Source organism: Pituophis catenifer, unplaced genomic scaffold (genome assembly GCF_029215685.1).
Source record: "Pituophis catenifer annectens isolate HBS135680 unplaced genomic scaffold, rPitCat1.0.hap2 SCAF_18, whole genome shotgun sequence".
NCBI classification, from domain to species: domain Eukaryota; kingdom Metazoa; phylum Chordata; class Lepidosauria; order Squamata; family Colubridae; genus Pituophis; species Pituophis catenifer.
Window position 1 is genome coordinate 1829231 of NW_027256898.1, and position 22910 is coordinate 1852140.

Below are 22910 nucleotides of genomic sequence, written 5' to 3' on the forward strand. Positions count from 1 at the left end.
AGGGGCATCTTTTCTATGCGGTTGAGAAACCCACCCACCCCTTCATCCAAATTCGGGAGAGGGCAGAGCAAAGCATGGTCCAATTCCAAGCAACGCTGTGTGGAAGGAGATATAAAATATCCCGCAAAACGGCATCTCCGGCGTGGCCAGAAGCTCACAGCCCACGTGGTCAGTTCTGCTTCCCTTCCTACAGCTGAAACAACAGGAGGAGGAAGAGGAGGAAGGAGCCACAGGAGAAGTTAGGACAGGGAGAAATCAACAGCTCCGGGCCGGCCACAGCCGAGAATGCCCTGCGTCTCAAAAGGAGGCATTTCAGAGGCAGAAGTGTAAATAAATAAAACGAAGGAAGGTTTGTTTGCAAGCACAAGCGAGACTGTCTTTTCTCCTTCCAAGGGCGCCTATTTAAACACCTTGGGTGTAAATCACTGGCGAAAAGCGTCAAAAGACTCTCTCCGGGTCAAGGAGAGGCAAATCCACAGAGGGGGAAAGTTGCCCTCTGTAGAATGGGTACATCTTAGGGAATTTGAAGGGTGCCGGGGGGGGGGGGGGGGTTTCCTCCGGGTTTGGCGACGCAGAACGAAAAGTGTTCGTTTTTGCAATGGTGGCCAATTATCTGTAGCCTCAAAAGGTGTAGGGTGGAGGCTCTTTCTCCGGGTTTGTGGGTTGGTCTCCGAACGTTTCGTTATATCCAGGCTGGGTAAAGTTTTCAGCAGAGTTTAGGGCATGTCAGTGTTGGTGGTTCTTCTGTTTATAAGGGCTTATAGGGCATGGAGGGGCAGACGAAGGAAGGAAGGAAGGAAGGAAGGAAGGAAGGAAGGAAGGAAATGGATAGATGGGGATGGATGGATAGATAAAATGGATATATGGATGGGTGGGTGAATGGATGGATGGATAGAGGAAGGAAGGAAAATGAATAGGTGGATAGAGAAGGAAGAAAGGAAGGAGAAGTGGATAGAGAAGGAAGGAAAAAAGGAAGAAATGGATAGATGGGGATGGATGGATAGACAGAAGAAAGGAAAATGGATAGGTGGGTGGGTGGGTGGATGGATGGATAGATGATAGAGAAGGAAGGAAGGAAGGAAAATGAATAGGTAGGTGGATGGATGGATAGAGAAGGAAGGAAGGAAGGAAAATGAATAGGTAGGTGGATGGATGGATAGATAAGGAAGGAAGGAAAATGAATAGGTAGGTGGATGGATGGATGGATAGATAAGGAAGGAAAATGAACAGGTAGGTGGGTTGGGTGGATGAATAGATATAGATGAGATAGAAAAGGAAGGAAGGAATAGATGGGGACAGACAGAAGGAAAATAGATGGGGGTAGACAGACAGATTATTAATAGAGGACAGATACATTGACTGATAGATACAGATGATGCATAGTTGACAGAGACAGGTAGATGATAGATGGGGATGATAGTAGATATAGAAGATATAGGATGGAGGGATGGATAGATGGGGCCCCTATCATCTCAAGGGCCACACGGGATTCTGCGAGAACAGCAGCCTTACCCACCCCACCACCACCAGTGAATTTCCCCTTGGCAGAATCTGGTTCCGCGCACACCAGGGCCCAGCTGTTGTGGGTCTTTCCACAAAACCTCTTGTTGATGCGTTTAGAGCACGGATGTAAACAACTTGGCAGCCGGTCCTGGGGACGCAGCCAGCACCGTTACGGAAAGATGCTGGAAATATAAACTACAAGAGTCGGAGGTTTCTACAGTAGATGCAGCCGGACCTCCCCTGAAATTACATAGTCCACAACATAATTTGGGGGGGGAGGGGGGGTGACGGGTGAGTGGGGGGGGCGGTGTGGAATGGAGAATGAGCTGGCTAAATCAACTCTGCTTCGCCACCTAGTGGTTCTTTTTCAAAAGTGCAGCTTTGCCATCCGGGTTCCGACTTTTCAAAAAATAAAATAAAATAAAACAAAATAAAACTGGGCTAGAAAAAAAGGAAGTTTCGGTTTAAAAAAAAAAGAGAGAGAAAGCAAAGCTTGTGCAAAGGAAACAATTGGCCAATCTTGCCTTCTGAACAAAATGAGGAAGTGGGTACATCAGGAGCACTATATCACCATGTGCCTGTGTGCAATCTCTCTTCGTGCAGGTAATCCTCGACTTAGAACCGTTCATTTAGTGACCGTTCGAAGTTAACAACGGCATTGGGGATGGGGGGAAAAGAGAGACACTTTGGCATCATTTTTTCACCCTAATGGCCGTTGCAGCATCCCACATTCGGACGGTTGGCAAGCTGACTCGTATTTATGACGGTCGCAGCGTCCTGGGCTCAGGCGATCCCCCTTTTGGGACCTTCTGACAAGCAAAGCCAATTTGGGGGGGAGGGGGGAGAAACCAAAATAACAGAAAAGCAAAGCAAACCACTTTCTCAACACTGCCCAAGAAAACAGAAGTCAATGTCGGCACCTGGCATCAACCTGGAATGGAGGTTGTGTTGTCAGTGACCCAACAACGGGTCAACACACCTTGTGTGTTCTGCAAAGGAAGGCTATCATGTCCATTTTTTGGGGTTTAATGCCTTTAAACCAGGAATTGGGGATTCGTTGGGGGGGGGGGAAATTCCTTCTTTGGAAAAGTCCCAATGTTTCCAAAGTTAGGGTTCACATCACATGAGGGGGGGGTCCTTCAGCACTGTGGTGACAACACACACAATCGCTTGCACAACGTGACAACGGAGCTAAGAAGCCCACCCACCCCCAGTCAGCAGAAAGGGAATCAGAGATCTGAAGGAACCAAGAGGGGAGGGAGGGGAAAAATCCGGAGTCCCTTGCAGCCGAAGACAATGTTTAAATAGATATTGGGCTTATTTTAAAGACGCAAAGAAAAAAAAAAAAACCCACTTGGGGTGCCAGTGAAGGAAAAGGGTTAGGAAGAAGAAATTATGCTTAGCCGGGCTTGTGAAGATACTTTTATGTTTAATACATCTGGAGAGAGAAAAAAAAATGCATATACAAAGAACTCAGACATGGAGAGAGGGGGTGGGGGGAATAATAATAGCCATCAGTTCCAACACTAACGAGCCTACAAGAAATTAGAATCTGGGTAGATTTGAAAAGTTATTCAAGCCAGAGTATACTTTGGGAAGATCCCCATTGAACAGTGGGGTTAAAAGAGATCCTCCTCACCCACCGGGAGGCCGAGGGGCGGCGCCTGGTTTGATCGCACCGTCTTAACCAGCCCTCGCCACACCCTGCCGAAAATACCTTCTCCTCTGGGTCTCCTTTCGATGAAAAACCCACCGTGAGTTCCTTAAGCTCCAAGTCTCGAACATCCGAAGGCAGCTGGGGGGGGGGGGGCAGAGGGAACTTCGAATGTATGCCTAATATTGCTGCTTACCAAGAGGAGCGGGGGGGAGGGGGGGGAAATGGGGAGTGAAGGAGACCCCCAGTGGCCTTAAAAAAAAAAAAGAGGCTCTTTTCTCTTTTTTTTAAACACCTATATGTTGCCAGTTTTTTTGGGGGGGATTCCCCTTGAAACTTAACCAAAAAAAAAAAAAAAACCAACAACACACCCCAAAAACGTCAGCAATTGGCAAAAACCGGGTGGGATTTTCCCCCAGTGTGTTTCACAAAACACACCCCAACGCGCACAGAGAGAGAGAGAAAAAAAAAGCTTTTGGCTGAAGGGACCCCCCCCCCCCAACAATGTGGGGCCTAACTTGTTGAGTTTTCGGCAGGGGAGGGCCGAGGTTTCCCCGACCTGCCTGGAGGAAGAACAAGGGGGAGGGGGGGGGAAACAAGAGAACCAAAGGCAACTTCAGAGGAGATGCAGCTTCTGGGAGGGTGAGCTGACACCTCCCTTCAAAAGGAGCACCCCAGTTTTGGGACGGTCTCTCTCGTTTGCGGAAGCTGCCCCCCCCCTCCAAGGATCGAAACCTGCTCACCCACACACCCCTTTCGCTGGCTGCAAAATAATACACAAGACTCCGAAAGTCACGGCCAGCCTAGCAGGATGGGTCTTGGGAGGCTAGAGACTTGAGAATTAGTCTGTTTAGGGGAGGGACACCCCCCCCCAAAAAAAAACCATTAAGCATGCCTGAATCTTGAAAACAAACAAACAAAATTTTAACAGTAAACAAACAAACAAAAAAACAATAACAACCCCTAGTTACTAATCGGGGTCAGGATACCTTACTCTATATTAAAAAAAAAAAAATTAGTCTAACTGTAAGGGCACTGGGAGGAAGAAAGGCATAGTTTGCCTCTCGAGACGGGGAGCGAGTGATGGGAAAAAATGGGGCGCACGGCGTTGGATTTTTTTGTCATTATTGCAAAAAAAAAAAAAAACGAAAATATTGGAAAATCTTTAGTTTTGATTTCAACATTGCTTTTAGTATGACATCAACACCAGGCTTGGCAGGAGGGGCCGCGAAGAGACCGGACGTTCATAGCAGCGCACACCTGCGGCCCTTCTTCGGTTCCGGGGGCTCCAGGGCGGCCAATATTGCTTCGTCAAATACATTCTTTAGGCCTTTCTGAAAAAGGGGCAAAGAGAACAGGGGAGGTCTCATTTGTCTGGGTTATCCAAAGCATAATTTAAATAAGTTTTATTTTAAAAATTAAATTAAATTGAAAAAAGAAAGAAAGAAAGAAAATTAAAGAAACCAACAAAGACAAAATTAAAAGCCGAGTTCGTGAGGAAAACGGGGGACTCGGTTGCTGTGAAGCAATATTCCTAGCAAGGGTGATCTATGGATTTAATGGCCTGGGACGGAGCTGGCGTTATTGGGAAAGCAGCAAAATGCAAAAGCGGCCCCTGAAGGCTTAAAAAAGGCAAGAAAAGTAGGCCTTAGTTAGGACCCCCAAGTTTGGAAATCTTGGAGAGAGAGAGAGAAAAAGAGAGACAGAAAGAGAGAGCGTGAAGCTGACACTCGCCGATTGTACAGGGAGTGTATGGAGGAATAAAAGCAAGTGTGTTCTGATATCACACTTCACATTTGAGAAGCAATGTGTGTTTGTTTATACACCTCCGGGGTTTGAAAAAGGAAGGAGAAAAGTTTTGAGGAGTTCCAGGGAAAAGTTCTCAACCAGGTTAGATCAGAAGCAAGCCCAGAAATAAGGGCTTTTATATTTCCCGCAAAGTTTGCTCCGGCGCCTTGATCGCACCGGTTACTGAAGCAGCAAAGGAGGATTCAGAGAAATAGTGAAACCGGTCCAGCATATGAGAAAACAAAACAAGGTTGGAGCGCTAAGATGTTAAAAAACTGAAGCAAATGAAAGCAAACCGGAATAATGCTTCATCAGGCAATGTATACAAACAGCTCGTTTTTTTTAATTTTGAAATGTTCAGGGTACTACAATTGGAGATCCGTTTCCTTCCCCTTTGGACAACAGAGGTCAAAAAAAAAAAAAGTATATATATATTTTTTCCTTCCCCCTTTTTTCTTTTTTAAAACAGCTTTTACATGTTTACAGTACAAGCTTTAAGAAGGAATCAAAAGTGATTTTTTATCATCAATGTCACCAGAAAACAGATGTCGGCCATCGTCAGGAGGAGCCCGTGCCCCAAAACATCCACACACACCCCTCAGAACCCCAACAAACACTGCACGACACCACAAACAGCCAAAAAGTATAGCAAAAACCCACTGCACAGAGAGAAAGAGAGAGAGAGAGAGAAAGAAAGAGAAAAAACATTTTAGTATTACTTGCAGGTCAGCATGTCAGATACAATCATCATGCAAATACAATTTGAGAGAGAAAAGAGAATAGGAGAGGAAGAAGGGAGGGAGGGAGGGAGGGAGGAAGAGAAATAAGATTGTACAGTCCTTTTCATTCAGATATAAAAATCCTACCAATTTCTCATTCAATTATTCCTCCCCGTTTTTTATTATTATTATTGTTATTCTAAGCAAAACAACCACGGCATCCCTTGAGCGACCTACTCATATAGCTATTAAAAGAGCCAGCAACCCTAAAGCACATTTTAACGGGTTCTACTTTCACGTTTCCAGCAGCCGCGGCCCGATTGATTTATTTTTTTAAAAAGCAGTTTCTAATCCCTTCCCGACCCTCAAAAGCTAATACAGAGTTTGCTCTAAAGACATTGAGTAAAGAGAGACGGCTTCTTTCATTCAGGGTTTGTTTTATTGGTGGTGGGTGTTGGCGGTGTAGTTGTTTTCCAACCAACTTTCTACAGCGAGGAGAGAGAAGAAGCAGCGACAAGAAAAGGAGGAAAGGAAAAGAAGAAGAAGAAAAAAAAAAAAAAGAGGAAACAGTTTAGAATATACAGCATTTCCGCTTGGGTTGAGTTTCCGGGGGTTCGAGAGCAGCTAGGATAGCCTCATCAAATACATTCTTCAGACCTCTCTATAAAGACAGAGGGGGAGGAGAAAAAGATAGCAGCCTGGTTAGAGGGTTAGAGAGAGATAGACACACACACACACAGACACACACAAGCAGGTACAAAAGAGCATTCAGGAAACAAAGGTGTTCGGTGAAAGCAGATTTACTTTTGGCACAAAGTAGATCTTTGGAGGAGGAAAGGAGAGGCAAGCGGAGCGAAAAGGTTCTACCTGAACACCAGTTTTCGTATAAATAGAAAGTCTTTACTTAAGGAGTGGGTGTGGTGGCCTAGAGGGGGCTTGTGAGTTCGATCCTAGGGAGAGGCAGATATCTCTCTCTCTCTCTCTCTGGGCACAATGAGAAATAGATCTGCCGAACAAAACTCCGCACTGGCGAGAAGAAGGGCATCCGGCCATTCAACACTCTGCTAGCTCTGTTCGGTTGGCCAAACTCCACCCCGCAAGGGATTATGGGGTCGTTAAAAGATGATAATGATGATGATGATAAGGTCTTTATTTAAATGTGACATCAGATGTCTTCGCACATTCAGAGGGGGAGAAAACAACCTGATTTTTTGGTGTGTAGGAGGAGGCTCCGAATATCCACTCACAAGCACTTGTGATACGAGGAGCATTGCTCTGCAAACCACATGATGGTTTCTTAACCAGAGTTACAACCGGCCAGCTCTGTGCCCTCGGTAGAAACTAACCAGGTTTTTGACTACGAAGCGTGAAAAAGAGAAAGAAGTTAACCCACATTTGCCACGCAGATTGGTTAGCAAAATTCTCTGGAGAGGATGAACCGACCGTCAAAGGGTGGCCGTTTCCAATTCTTCGCTTAGTACTCTCAGCCCACACCCGCCCCTCCAGAGTTAGCTTCTCATGAGATGGGAGGCTACACAAATACGACGGATGAATAAATAATCTGCCCTACTGGTTTTAATATTTCAGCCTGCCACAGGCAGAGTAAAATTAGAGAAAGGCATCAACTTTCCAGCAGCTGTTCCCATGCAACTGGACGTGGATTTGCTATCAAGAAACCTGTTAATACTTCCAACAGGAAACGAATTACATTCGTGTTTAGACAGCTCCCTCCCCATTTTTTGAGGGGGGGGAGGGAAAACTATGGCAGCTTGGGCAGTTCCAGCATGAGAAATTTAACCTGTGGGATTCTCGGTCAGCTCCAAGCGATAAGGCAGACAGGAGGGGGGGGGGGGGAAATTGCAAATAAAATGCCCTCCATCTGTCTGCAATAGTCACATCAGCACGCAAAGTCCTGATCTGCAGCAACAGATTGTTTTCTAAGAAAAGAAACCAGCACCACCACCGTAGCCAAGTGGAACCCTTGGCACAAAACTGAACCTGTCTTAAATCTACTGAGAGATAACGAAATTATCTATCAGCACAAGCTGAGGATTTTCTATGAACGGTATTATTCACAAAGCTTTTCTCTTCCCTAGTGCAACGGTCTCCACAAAAAACTTTCAAATATGGTTCAGGTGTGTGTGCCTGTATTTATGGAAACGCTCTCCAAAAGGCTAGCTGTGTCAGGAAAAATATATATGAAAATTTGGGGTTTCAGGACTAACCAACTTCTCCCAGGAAGCTCATCTGACATGAAACAAGCAATCGAATCAGGTTTCCTGTTTACATACAAGATATTTCTATATCTATCTATCTATCTATCTATCTATCTTTTATCTATTCATCTATCTCTATATATATCTATCATCATTTATCTATTCATCTCTCTCTCTCTCTCTCGTTTTCCCCGAAAATAAGACCCAGCCAGAAAATAAATCCTAGGATGATTTTTCAGGATGCTCGTAATATAAGCCGTACCCCCAAAATAAGCCCCCGTTAAGACTGTCAGCCAGATGGATGCATTTAGTACCTTATTTCCCCCCAAAATAAGACCTAACCAGAAAATAAGCCTGAATGCGTCTTTTGGAGCAAATTATAGAAATAGAAATCTAGAATAACAGAGTTGGAAGGGACCTTGAAGGTCTTCTAGTCCAACCCCCTGTTTAGGCAGGATACCCTACACCACTTCAGACAGATGGTTATCCAACATCTTATTAAAAATTTCCAGTGTTGGAGCATTCACAACTTCTGGAGGCAACTGATTGTTCTAATTGTCAGGAAATTTCTCCTTAGAACTAAGATTACAGAAGAAATTGTTTCTGTAATAGAAGACCCAGTCTTATTTTTGGGGAAACACGTGTGTGTGTGTGTGTGTGTGTGTGTGTGTGTGTGTGTGTGTGTATCCCCTATTAGAAGCATTGCAATTGGTTCTAAATTGTTTATAATTGACACTGTGCTACATTTTAATATTGGCATCTCTACGTTATGACAAATCTTTACATAGTTTCAGAATAAATTGAGTGCTACAAACTAGAAGTGCTTTTCCTGTGGCGTGTTTTTTTTATATAGGAGATTAAAAATCTGAACAGTCTCATTGGTGTTACACATAATTAGTTCTAAACATCTTCCACTTCATACCCATTTATTTATTTTAATCTACCTTTTTATGCAGAAGCATTCTACAGATTAATAATAGTATTTAATTCATGGCATTTTTTTTAAGCGATCCTATCTTTAAGAAAACAAGCAGGGACAGTTGAGTGGCATTAGAAGTTGCCACAACACTTGGCATGAAGGAAGATTAGACAATTGGAAGTTTATTTTAAAACTAGACTGAATTACTTCTTGTATCAAACATGCCTCAAGGTTTTTTTTTTTTTACTTCTGTTTGGTTTTATGTTCTTCTTTTTTATTTCCTCTTATGTTCATTAAACCAATAACAACTTTTTTAAAAAGCTAACCACATTTGCTAAGGCTTTCCCTTCCAAACCAAGGGCAAGAATTAAGTTTCTCTATACGAAGCTCGATTTCTGTTGTTTGTTTAAAGCTTTGCACTCCAGAATGCCAACCTCGCTCTCAAAAATATTGTTTTAAGGAGGGGAGAAACATTTTCTATCTCCATCCCCCTTGGGAAAAAAAATACTTCCAAAACTTTCCCTCCCCGACACTTTAATGTGGTTCAGGTAAGATTTCAGTTACCGGTAGTCCTCAACTTACAACAGCTCACTTAGTGTCCGTTCAAAGTAACGACGGCACTGGAAAAAAAGTGACTTAGGACCGTTTTTCACACTTATGACTGTTAGGGCATCCCCGTGGACATGTGATCAAAATTCAGATGCTTGGCAACTCATATTTATGATTCATGCGACCCCCTTCTGACAAGCAGAGTCAATGGGGTTTGCTTAACGACCGTGTGACTAACTTAATAACTGCAGTGATTCACTTAGGAACGGTGGCAAGAAAAGTTCGTTAAATGGGGCAAAATTCACCTAACCACAGAAGTCTGGAACTCAACTGAGGTCGTATGTCGAGGACTACCTGTAATTTACTCCCCACCCTCCACCCCTTTTGACGCTGGGGGAGAACTCTGAGGGCTGTCATTCAAAACTGTGTATTAATATCTAATATTAATAACTATGTAGAATACTATAAAATTTGGAACAAAGTGTACCAATGGTTGGAAAGGAGAAAAGGAGTTGGAACAAAAAAGAATTAGGGCTTGTAAAATACGGATACTGGATAATATTTAAGACAAATATGTAAATGAGGACAAGGGATATGCATATAAGAACAAAATAATAATGTATGTTAAATAGTAATTATTATTATTATTTAGTATTATTATTATTATTTATTATTATTTTTCAGATTTCTATACCGCCCTTCTCCTTTCCGACTCAGGGCGGTGAACAGCCAAAGTAAAACACTTTATACACAAAAGTTAAAATAGATTGAAAATAATTAAATAAATTTGGCCCATAATTTAAAACATTTCAATTTAAAACCAATTTCAAATTTTAAAAACAAATTATAATTGTTGTTATGTTAAAAATAACATATGATAAGACCGGGATGGTCACACTATGTCCAATGTTTTTACTCCTTGTTTAATAAAAAATTTATATTAAAAAACAAACGGTGTATTAATACAATCCTTTGGCTCTTCCATAACTCCCGGGAGGTGCTCAATATCTGACAACATCTCGCAGTTGTGATGCTGTGTTTTGTAAAAGAGACACACTTTGAAACTCGGGTAATTTAGCCCCTTTCTGCCAAACCATCAAATTCGTTTGCCACACAATGCCATCATCTCCCTCCCTGTCCCGGGCCATCCCTAAGCACCATTATCAGGCAACAAACTCTATATAAACATCATCCATTAAAAATGTCTTTCTATCTGCATCCACGGACCGCAAAAATCGTAACATCCGAGTTAAAAAAAAAGAACTTTTCAGGGTGAGCCCGACACAGATTCTGAGTCGCCCAACAAGCCTAACTCGCTCGTTTCGACCGGCTCCTCCTCCTCCTCCTCCTGCTGCCTTTTGCAATTATCCGATTTATCATACAAAGGATATTGCGACACCGGCTCCGCTTGCAATTAAGGGTTTCAAATCAATGGGAAATTAAATACGAAGGGTTGGGATTTGCTCTTTGGAGTGCCGTGAGGGTTAATTAATGGTGACGCCGTCTTCGTTTGCTTTACGCCATCCAATTCGTTGGGGTTTTTTTAGCACCTCGTGCAAAACTGTTCCAAGAGATTCGCGGGGTTTTCTACGTTGAGAATTTCTGGAGACAGCTACAGACCGAACCGAAGAGGAACTTACCTGCCGGAGCCCCCATCACTCTCTGAAGATTCCCCCCTCCCCTTCCGCTAACAACAGCCCACGCACATCGATTTAAACAGGGGGGAGGGCTTACTTGTGTGAGCGCAGAGCATTCCACGTATTTGACAGCTTTCAAGTCCCGCGCCAGTTTCTCCGCAGCTTCGGGAGTGATGGGCTTCTGCTTATTCTTGGCGAGCTTCTCAATCGTCGAGGGGTCGTCTCGGAGGTCAATCTGGGTCCCGACGAGCAGGAAGGGAGTCTTCGGACAATGGTGAGTGATTTCGGGGACCCACTGGAGAGAGGAAAAACGTGACCAGCGGTCAGGTTATTAAAAAAAAAAAAAAAAATCACCGCACGAAGCGATCCTGGGCTGTTACCGTGAGGCATTTCATGGTCAAACTAGTTTAATATCATAAGCACCTCCCCCCTCTCCCCGAAGTAGTATATAAGTATAAGGGCTATTGCTATTCTGTATTCTATTCTATTCTATTCTATTCTATTCTATTCTATTCTATTCTACTTTTTTCTTTTCTTTTCTATTTTCTCTACTCTCCATTCCATTCCATTCTATTCTATTCTGTATTCTATTCCATTCCATTCCATAGTCTATTCTTCTCTATTCTGTTATTCTATTCTATTATTCTATTCTACTCTATTCCCTATTCTATTCTGACATGATGGTGCAGTGGTTAGAATGCAGGATTGCAGGCTAACCCTTCCCACTGCCAGCAGTTCAATCCTGACTGGCTCAAGGTCGACTCAGCCTTCCATCCTTCCGAAGTCGGTAAAAGGAGGACCCAGATTGTTGCCGGGCGATATGCCGAGTCTGTAAACCGCTTAGGGAGGGCTGTAAAGCACTATGAAGCAGTATATAAGTCTAAGGGATGTTGCTAGTGCTATGGTTATCAGTCTGATGCTATTACCTAGTTTGGTTAATGAAGCGTCTCAAAGAATGTCAACCAAGGCTCAGAGAGCACCAAGGACCCCCCCCCCCTCAGATTAAAAGCATCGGCCATGTGTGCAGCCCGAAGGCCCTCACCTTTTCCTTAACGTTTTCAAACGAAGAGGGCGAGACCACCGAGAAGCAGACCAGAAACACATCTGTCTGTGGGTAGCTGAGGGGCCGTAATCGGTCATAATCTTCCTGTCCTGGGGGAAAAAATAAAATAAAAGAGACCGACGTTAGAAACCTGGTCTCGGGATGGAGGAAAGGGCACAAGAACATTTCACACAGGTATATACAGGGTTGTCCTCGACTTACGACCACAATTGAGCCTTGCTAAGGGAGAAGAAACGTGTTAAGTGAGTTTTGCCCCGTTTTATCACCTTCCCGGCCACAGTTGTTAAGGTAATCACTGCAGTTGTTAAGTTAGTCCAGAGGTCTTCAAACTTGGCCGCTTTAAGACTTGTGGACTTCAACTCCCAGAATTCTCCAGCCAGCTATGCTGGCTGGAGAACTTCTGGAACAAAACTGACACCCGTGAGGAGAAAAGCCCAAGCCTTACTCCAAGGCCAGACACCGATAACTGTCATTCTCCTCTTTCTGCGGGAAAAGATCGAGGCCACGCTTGGTAAAATAAATGTGATATTGCGGATCACGAAGCGGTTCTTGCTTCTGAGGAAGCTGTACCTAAAAAAATGTTCCTTTCTATCTGAGATATGCAAAGCAGGAAATGACAGCTGTAAGTCCATCCCGTGTGTCATTTCCCAAACCAAGAAATTCTGGCAGATTCACTCAAGTGCATTGATAGAATACGAAGGCTGGAAGGAAGAGGATACCGAATAATAATAACAGAATAACAGAAGAGTTGGAAGGGACCTTGGAGGTCATCTAGTCCAAACCCCCCTCCACCCAAGCAGGAGACCCTACACCATACAGGAGAAACATATACAGGATGAAGGAGAAAAGCAAGAGCTATATCCACCAAGGAACATTTTATTCCTTCCCTCTGCTACAGAGGCTTCCAAATTAATCAACAAACAGAAGGGGAAAGGGGGTGGAAAGGGACTTGTGTGGATGTTCAAGAAATTCCCCTTGTCTCTGCGGAAGGAAGAAATGGAAGTGGAAATGTAATGTTCTTTACATTACATTGCTTTGGGCAGATATAATATTGCTCTGGTTTTCGGCATACTTATACATTGAAGTTTTATCAACAGTCAAGTTGTGCTACAGCAACTACAACCCCCCCTCTTCACCTTCTTCCTCAAAGGATGGACAGAGTTAAAAAGGCAGTTTACCTGCAGTATCGAACAGGCCTAAGGTGTATGGCTCCCCGCCAATCATCACTGTTACAGCATAGTTATCAAACACCTGCAGAGTTAAAAAGACAAGAAACAGCTTTCAGCATCGATCATTCATCTCCCAAATATAAAGCATACCTGGGACTTAAATCAACTATTTATGTAGAAATATGAACCTGTAAGAAACCAGCAGAACAAGCTCAGCCGTCAGTAGGGGGTTTCAGTAACAGTCTAATATAGTTGCCCCACTCAGAACCATTATGTTTAACCAAACAATTAAGTCTACGTGTAATTACAATATTTTAAAGTCTCCCCGCCTACAAATCAAAGGCTTCTCTTTTTTAAGAGAAACCAGCAGGCTGACATTTGAACCTAAGCAGGCATTTTAAAATACAATGTCGTTATAGATTTAAGTATCTTGATTTAAATAATCTTCCAAGCAGCGAAACATACTTGGAATATGCTGGTTTAAACACCAGGAAACTTGAATGCTAGGTTTTCCTTAGGCCTGAAAACCAGTCACTCACTCACTCGCTCTGCCCAACCCACTTCACAAGGTGGTGGTTGTGGGGAAAACTGGGAGGCAAGAGTATTAGGTATGTTCACTGCCATGAGTTGCGTAGAAAAAAAGGCAGGAATAAAAACTGAATTGAATCAGTATTATAAAACTAAGAAGATGGACATGTACTAAGGTTAGTATTCACATATGTACACCAGCTACTCTTATTATTTTTTTGGAGGGGGAGGAGGATTTTGTGCTGCATTTAGAAATTAGAAACAATTACAAAACGATAAAACACAACATAGGATGCATCATTGCCTATAAACACACCTTTTCACTGTTGTTTAACCCAGGGAAAGATATATTAATGCTGGTTAAACATACTGCAAACAGTTATTAACTTACCTTTGTTTATGTAAAGGAGTTCAGGATTTACATATGATCTTGAAGGGGTGCTGATTTGAAAAAGTACAAATGGCCCCCATTTATTAATCTAATTCATCTGAAGTTTGGGTCCAGTAGTGGTTGAGCAAGGTTTAAATACTACCGCTAAGTATTTGAATCAGGGGAAACACTTTAAAAAGTTTTGTTAAGCATGTCAGCGCGAGCAAAGTAAGCCCCGTTGGAAGCACTAAGCCACCTTTGGAAGGCCTGAAATTTTATTTAGCAAGATGTCCCCATTGAGAGAATATTTGTAGCTCAGGGCTGAACTGTGGGGTGCACTGATGATGTTACCTAGTTTGGTAATGAAATGTCTGCAAGACGACAACCAACTTGAGGATACCAAAGCTGTCACCAGTTGCTTGCACAGGTATATGCTGAAGGCTATTCTCCTCTGGCAGTCTCAGTTAATCCACTGTCTAGGTGTGCAAATGCAGACACCCAAGCCTTGGAAAGAATGTGGCTCCTTTAATGCTCACTCATCCGTGTTGCTAAGCACCTCCTTCACATGCTTTGCCAGACCTGCTAGCCATTGTTTCTACTAACCACCACTGTGACACCTCAGCTGTTCAGTGCAAAGGGTGAATTTATGGGCTGGTCCTATGAAGTTCAGCCTAAAGTTTTCACTTCCTGTATTCAGGATGACTTCTTGATCTCATCATAAAGCAGTTCGACAGTGGGCATTTATTTTCTGAAAGCTTGGCAGATGGCACAAGCTTGCGTTATCACACCGATGTATAATGTTCGAACAATTCCCAAAGCAAAAAGTCCAAAAAACAGCCCTTAAACTAAAATGCTGTTGTTGCATCACACTGTCACTTTTGAACACATGCACAGGTTTTATTTCATACATATAGGTCTAATTAGCAGCACCATCATTCTCTGTTCTTTAACTTTGTACAAGAAAAGGGGGGGGGAGAGAAAGTATCACCTTTTACTCACCGTTGGTACATATTCAGAGGGAAATTTATTTGTTGTATAAGAAATTAGAAGACATGTTTTACCAACAGCGCCATCTCCCACAACCACACACTTAATTGTCTGCATAGTTCAAATTTGTTGCTATATCAGGTCCAAAATTAATCTGGAAAAATAAAAACAGGAAGTCAGGTAATTAATTATGTGAAGGATAGAAAACGTGTTATCATTGTTATTGTACTTTCTGTATAGGCCTCTCAAGAAATTCAGCTATAGTAAGTAGAACCCCCAAAAAGCAGATCAAAGAGAATGGGAACAAGAAGGGGAAATTAAAACCAATTTTCCCCAAATAATCTATCTGATTATAGGATTCTGAATTATACTTCAGTTATGTTCCCTAAAAGGAAGGTTCCAGGAAATCCCACCAAAAATTTGCTGTTCTCAAGGGATCCTGGGTGGTAGAAACATTGGTGAAAAGGCCATGACTAAGAAGCTGAAGCTCTTTCTTCCCCCAAACAGAAAATGCCAGCATTTGCATAACACATCCTGTACAGGTTTTTCTATAAAGCAGGAATATGAAACAAGAGGTTGCATCGTGCAATTTAAGGCCTTACATTAACATTACACGTCGTGCAGCACAATGTAAAACTTTTATTATTCATACTGGCGCTAAACTTCATGCCAAAGTTAGAAATTTGGTTTTAACCACAAGAACTTTCCTTCCTGTTTTGCAAGTAGGCACTCGGAGGGTAACAATCGCATCCCAGCTTATTTCTATCATTTGTGCATCACACCAGAGAACATGCATTTTCAAGGTGCTGAAATCTACCAACACTAAAATCCTTGGGCAATTTTGAATTCTGCTACAGGTCATTCCAGTTTTTTGGGGTGATTGTGAAAATCAAAAGCAGTTTTCTTATTTTTCTGATGAAATCTTCAACGTTCATACATGTGCATGGTCCTATTCCCTCAATAGCAACCTTTCTAAGAAACTCAGTTCTTAGAAGTTCGCTAGTTCATCATCTAAATGTAGAGGTGAATTATTTTTACAGCAGAGATTTATACCAAGTAATGGCCCCTCCTATTAGTGGGAGTGTTCCTCTGTATCACTGAACTTTGCTTTCTTTTCATGTTTCTCTCAACATCAAGGGGCCAGCCAAGAAGGAAGCAGAGCTGCAAAAGTACCGGGGACTGTTGATGTAGGGTTTTAGGGAATTGGAGTAAATAATAACCATAATAAAAGCTTGTTAAAACTTATTAGAGTCTCATCAAGAAACCTCTGCGGAGAATATATAATTGTTTTCTTCTGCAGAAGGCCTGTTATGCAGCCACAGTAAACCTGGTCTGTGTGTTCGTACACAAACTTTACTCTCCACTGAGGTACAACATCTATTTTATACACTTCTGATTATTTTTCATTCACATTTGTTACATTTCACTAAAATGGAAAATGTTTTTTCCCAAGAGTCTAAATAAAAATGAGTAACTTATACTGCACCACACCAAGAACAAATATCAACCTTTCGGACTACAGGGACTACTAAATTCATAATTTTAAATCCCGCGGACCACTAATATGATCTGCCTACTGACTGGCTGGCTGGGCATGGCTAGGTGGTCATGTGACTGGGTGGGCGTGGCCAATTTGATGTCACTCACGTCGAGGGACACCTCTACTCACCCCTCCCCTCGCAGCCACTCCTTGCCTGCCCGCCTGGGCTTCTTAGGGCCCCAACAGCAAGCCCTTAGCCCTGTTGGAGCTAAGCAGCCACCATGAGAAAGAGCTGGCAAATCAGCTCAGTTCAAATTGGATCTAGCTGAGAAGGAGGCTCAGCAGAAGCACCTCACTGAGGGCTACATGAATAGGCTTTCCAAGCAGAGGGAAGACCTGTGGGAGTGCAAGGCCAGGTATTGGTGCCTTGAGGCTCAGCAGGCTGAGATGGTCAGCCAGTTCCAGGCCATGATGCAGTCCCACTGGAACGAGGCCCTCCGGCCCTTCGCCCAAAGCCCCACACCAGGCGGCCGAAGCAGACCCTGAGCTGGAATTTCTTCCCCCCTCCGACCCACACAAAAAGACCCTGAAGGGTGAGACTCACTGCAGCAACACAAATGTTCATTGCACGTATCTGGCCCAGAGGCCGTAGTTTGAGGACCCCTGATTTAGTATAATATAAAAACATGCAAATAATTTTTCTGCGGACCACCAAAATTTTCTCACGGACCACCAGTGGGTGACCGGTGCTCTAGACAACCCACCTGCTCCATAACACCCCAGATGTAACAACCATTGATAAGAAAGACAAAAAAATATATATCTGGATTGTGGACAATGTCTGGAGGCAGAAGAATAGAAGAGGAAGAACTGGAGAAAGTCATAAAATAATAAATATCTGCAAACAGAAGAACAACTGTGGCAAAAGAAAGCAAACATAGTACCAAGAGTAATAGGTGCCTTGGGTGCAATCTGAAAACATCTGGAGGACCACTGGAACATTGTCAGCATTGACAAATTTCCCATCAGTCAATTACAAAAGTCACTTTAGGGAAGCTAATCTTGAAATTATAAGGCTGCTTTCTCCACATACATACAGTACATACATACATACATACATATAGCATACAATATGGTAGAGATTGGACATCCTACATCCAGTATGAAGTGATAGCTAATTCTTAGCATATGTACAATCCCAGTAACTGCCAAATACCATAAGATTAGCAAATTTAATTATTGCTATCCATTTCTTGGCATTTATGCTGGGACTGAAGAACTATTTACTGCATATTCTGAACAGAAGTTTAACAACCCCTGAAATTATGACATGTTTGAACACATTTTTCCAAAACACGGGGAATACCTAAGTGGCATTGTCAAAATGACCAATCAGAGACCAATCAACACAAAGGAATATGATGACCGAGGACTAATCAACTGATCTTCCAACACAAACCGATGGTCAGAAATTTTCCAGCTTTCTGTGCAAGCGCATGCAAAAAGGAAATTTTAAAGCGTAAGCAACCACAAACAAAAGTCGATTTGCAATCCCTCAAGTTATTATATAGGCTCTCCTGTCTGTCTCACAACCAGGCAAAAAATGGGCTGGGACAGACAAGCAGAAACTCTGCAGGCACTCAAGGCCACCAGCTCCTTCGTCTATCTGAGGTCAGCATTCAAATCAGCCAAGATAACATGAAGGGCTCCCAATGCCATCTCAGGCCAGCCTTACCTTCTAAACCTCTCCCTATCTCTTTCCTTCACACAATTCAGCCCACCCCACCCCACCCCACCCATCTGGATAGGTAATAAAACCTAAGCACGGGTGGTGTAGCACATCTGGAGTGCTTCGTATGTCAAGGAACACAGAAACTCTTTCTTATCATCCTGAAATGGGGAGATTCTTCTGCATTCCCAGAACAAATGGCCTACAAAATGGGGACTTCCTAATTCACAGGTTTTTTTTCTACATTAGCAGAACTTTGCAGCTTAAAAACAAGACTTAAAACTTTATGTTATACAGTGAACTTATTCAAATTCAATCTACAAAGAATAGTAGTTTAACTCAAGACAAGGCAAGCTTCCACAATGACTTTTTTCAGAATGTCCAAATTCCCATGTATCACTCAGGGGACACAATTTTAGATTGAAAATAAAATGTAAATGCAAAATATTGACCTAAACAAAGTATCAGACAGAGCATTATGAGACATATTATATACTGAGTTCATTCACAAAGAGTACCAAGGAGACCGCTCTCTACAAATATTATATACATCTAAGCAATCATTAAAGGACTATCATTTCCACATTACAGGTGAGCCAATCTCCATTGGAATATGTAGAAAAACTAATTGTTTAAAAAATGCTCTGATTCAACACTCACTATATCATTATATAAGAGAATCCACTTTTATGATTCCCATAACTGCTTGCTTAAATACCAGTTACTGATATATAACTGTATAATCTGTATTTATGCTGAATTATTTCTAAATTAAAGGCATTAGGTATTCTTTATCCTAGACCAAGAAAACAAATTCTATTGGATTAAAATGGGGGAAAAAAAATCTTCCCTAATGTAGCATATAGTGCTATTTAAATCAGAGATGGTCTAACTAGCTTTTATAATCCCTTTACTTCTGATCTTGGAAAATATCATGCAAGATATTCAAGTTAGTGATGACATGGTATAATCCTGCCTTTCTTAACCTATGAAATTCAATGCTACACACCCATCCTTGAGACACTGGGGTTCAAAAGCTGCAGAAGCCTCCTTTACAGTAGTGAGATCTCCCAGAGGTAAATTTGCATGGGGAAAAGGAGCAAAACTTCCCATCAGTAACTCAAATGCTGCCATTTTGCCCACTGCCATCCAGATAAAAAGAAAACATGTCAAAAGTACCAGTCAGGGATCTCCCATCAGACCTGGGGGTCTCCAAACTTAGCAATTTTTAAGACATGTGGATTTGGCTGCATGACTGGCTGGGAGTTGAAGTCCATAAGTCTTAAAATTGCCAAGTTTAGAGAGACCGCTGAGGTAGGGCATTACATTTTGGGTATCTACAACATACCTACAGTACTGTACTGGTCAGGCTATTTCCAGTCTAAATTAATTGGAGTTTTAATTAATTGCCCCAGTGCAAAAACCCCTCATGACTAACATTCTCAGTCAATGCAAGAGATTCCTGAACCAGATTCCCAGCACTTTGTGCATGTTTAAACCTGTTGAGATTTTAATGGGGAGACTTTGAGGTGAGTTGCCTGTGGCCCCAGGGTGCAGCCCAGCAGAAATGGGTGAAATCCCCCAACCTGCCCCCTTTCCTAAACATCCTCAACCAGCCCCATCTTTCCAAGCATTGGTGGCCAGTTTTCCGTCTGGAAGGGACCTTGGAGGTCTTCTGGTCTTCAACTCCCAGAATTCCCCAGCCAGCCTTAATTGTTTTAAGACAAATTAAAATCAGAGAATTTCAGAAAATTGGAAAAGGAAGGAGACAGGAAGGAAGGGAGGAAGGAAAGAAAGAAGGGAGGGAGGGGAGGTGGGAGAGGAAGGAAGAGGGGGAGAGGAAGGAAAGGAGAAGAGATGAGGAAGGAAGAAGGAAGGAAGGAGAAGGAAGAGGGGGAGAGGAAGGAAAGGAGAAGGGGAGAGGAAGGAAAGGAGAAGAGATGAAGAAGGAAGGAAGGAAGGAAGGAAGGAAGGAAGGAAGGAAGGAAGGAAGGAAGGAAGGAAGGAAGGAAGGAAGGAAGGAAGGAATGAGAAGGAAGAGGGGGAAGAAGGAAAGGAGAAGAGATGAAGAAGGAAGGAAGGAAGGAGAAGGAAGAGGGGGAGAGGGAGAGGAAGGAAAGCAGAAGAGATGAGGAAGGAAGGAAGGAAAGAAGGGGAAGGAAGAGGGGAGAGGAAGGAAGGAAGGAAGGAAAGGAGAAGAGACGAGGAAGGAAGAGGGGGGAGGAAGAAGTAAAAAGGAAAGGAGGAGGAGAGGAAAGAAATAAAGAATGGGGAGGAGGAAGAATGGCAGGGAGAGAAGAAAGGAAGGAATGGGGAGGAGGAGCAATGGAGAGAGGGAGGGGGAGGGAGGGAAAGAAAGAAAGAATGGGAGGGAAGGGAAGGAATACAGGAGAAGGAATGGAAGAAGGAAAGGAAAGGAGACCTCTCTTCCCAGCTGCCCTTTCCTCCGCCAGCAACGCTGGGGAAAGCAGTTGGGAGTTCGAGGACCCCTCCCCTTATTCCCCCCCCTTTTTTTTATCCTCCCCTCCCCCAACACCGGAAGAGGCCGATCCCTCCCGCGGCCCGGCTCTCTATGGTCTTCCGGGCCTCTCTGCCCCCTTCCTGGAGCGGTCGGGTTGAGGGAGGGGAGGGAGGGGAGGAAAAGGGGGGAGGGGACGGGACAAACAGACCCCCCCTCCCTCCCTTCCTCAGACCCCAGCTTGGAGGGCGTCTCCTCGGCCACTCGGGAGACACACAAAACACACACACACACTCAGAGGTGGTCCCCCCACCTTCCTGGGACTCCAACGCCCATGCTCCCCGGCCGCCCCGCTGTGAGGGGAAGGGAAAGGGCAGCAAAGCCCCCCCCCCTCACCCGTTCCATCCGCTCCCGTTGTGTTAAAAACGCTTCCCCGGCGGCGGTATCCCAGCTCCCATCATCCCCCGCCAGGCCCCGGGGGGGAAGGATGGGCGTTGTAGTCCGTCCGTCCGTCCGTTCCCCCTTCCCCCCCCCCCACATAGACAGGAGCCCGGCGTCCCCCCTCCCCCTTCCGGTAAACGCGCCCCTCCCCCCCCCACTTCCCCCTTCCCCCCCCCCACTTCCCCCTTCCCCCCCCTCAGGAAAGGGCCGAGCTCCCCTCCCCCACAAAGGCTGAGGCGACGGAAGGAGGGAGGGAGGGCGAACCCTCCCCTCCTCCCAGTCCGGAGACGCACCGCAGAGGCCTTCGCCCTCTTTTCTTTTTCTTTCCTTCCTTCCTTCCTTCCTTCCCTCCCTCCGCCGCCGCCGACCGGGCCGAGAAATCCCGCCGTTGCCGTTGCCTTTTTTTTTACCTCACAGCGCTGCTCCGCCGGGCGTTGGCAGCTCGCTGCGGGGTCTCCTCGCCTGGGCAGCAAGGGCGGGCGGGCGCGCTGACGTCACCGCGTCCCTGCAGAGGCGGGGTTTTGAGGGCGACGTCGCGGGGGGAGGGAGGGAGGGGGACGCTCGGGAAAGGAGGCCCCGCCCAACGAGGAGGTCCCGCCTTCCGCCCCCCCCCCGGCTCTGCTCTCTGGTTTAAGCAGACGGAGGCGGGAGAGGCCCGTATGTGTACACGCATGCGCACGAGCACGCACATAGGCTGTTTTCTGTGTGTCTATATGTACACATAGGCTAGTAGTGTATCTGCATGTATGCCTGTGTGTGGCTATCCATGTTTTATGGACAGATATGTGCCTGCATGTATACATACGAGATAGTGTATATACATGGATGCCACTATACATATACATATACACACACACACATATATACATATACACATACATATATACATACATATACATACATATATTTTATAATTTTATTATAAAATAATTATAATTATAATTATATATAATTATAATTATATAATTTTATGATGTTTGTGTGTCTATATTTTTCTTGACTGTACACCGCCTTGAGTCATATATATATATATATATATATATATATATATATATATATATATATATGGGGTGCGGGTATATATAGATGGATGATAAATATGCATGTGTATGTATACACACAGATAATAGTTTATTTCTATGTATACATACATATATACACACATGCATACATATATGTACATATACCTGCATATATGTGTATGTATGTATGTATGTATGTATGTATGTGTATATATATATATATATATATATATATATATATATATATATATATATATATATATATATATATTTTCACATATATGATACACAAAGGCTGGCATACATACATACAGGGCTCTGGGTATATACCGTGTTTCCCTGAAAATAAGACCCCGTCTTATATTTTTTTGAACCCTGAAATAAGCGCTTGGCCTTATTGCCATGCGCTCAAAAGCCCGATTGGGCTTATTATCAGGGAAATGTCTTATTTTGGGGGAAACGGTATTATATACTATATACATACATACCGGTATAGATAGAGATTAGATAGATGATAGATAGATGGACAGAGGGAGGGAGGGATAAGATAGATAAGATAGATGGATGGATGGATAGATAGATGATAAAGGTAAAGGTTCCCCTCGCACATACATGCTAGTCGTTCCCGACTCTAGGGGGCAGTGCTCATCTCTGTTTCAAAGCCGAAGAGCCAGCGCT

General features: G+C 43.6%; 1 protein-coding gene across 4 annotated transcripts; it reads right to left on the minus strand.

Moving 5' to 3' along the window:
• Window positions 1-2912: 2912 nt before the first annotated feature.
• CDC42 (cell division cycle 42) lies at window positions 2913-21704 on the minus strand. 4 transcript variants are annotated; one of them, XM_070956234.1, is made up of 6 exons: window positions 21621-21704; window positions 15115-15256; window positions 13227-13299; window positions 12028-12137; window positions 11083-11280; window positions 2913-4491 (listed from the first exon to the last, which is right to left on the minus strand). In XM_070956234.1, exons 2-6 carry the CDS (start codon window positions 15217-15219, stop codon window positions 4402-4404), a joined length of 576 nt encoding a protein of 191 aa, XP_070812335.1. In that variant the 5' UTR covers window positions 15220-15256; window positions 21621-21704; the 3' UTR covers window positions 2913-4401. The 4 variants fall into 4 exon arrangements, with proteins under 4 accessions (XP_070812335.1, XP_070812333.1, XP_070812334.1 ...); XM_070956232.1 differs by lacking the exon at window positions 2913-4491 and adding an exon at window positions 4509-5604; XM_070956233.1 differs by lacking the exons at window positions 2913-4491; window positions 21621-21704 and adding exons at window positions 4509-5604; window positions 21504-21614.
• Between the last annotated feature and the right edge of the window lie 1206 nt (window positions 21705-22910).

Coding starts and splice junctions, on each gene's coding strand:
- CDC42 (XM_070956232.1), bottom strand. CDS start 15,219: ATGCAGACAATTAAGTGTGTGGTTGTGGGAGATGGCGCTGTTGGTAAA. Junction 13,300..15,114: donor CCTCTGAATATGTACCAACG/GTGAGTAAAAGG, acceptor TTAACTCTGCAG/GTGTTTGATAACTATGCTGT. Junction 5,605..11,082: donor AATGCTCTGCGCTCACACAA/GTAAGCCCTCCC, acceptor CTCTCTGTGCAG/TGGGTTTTTGCTATACTTTT.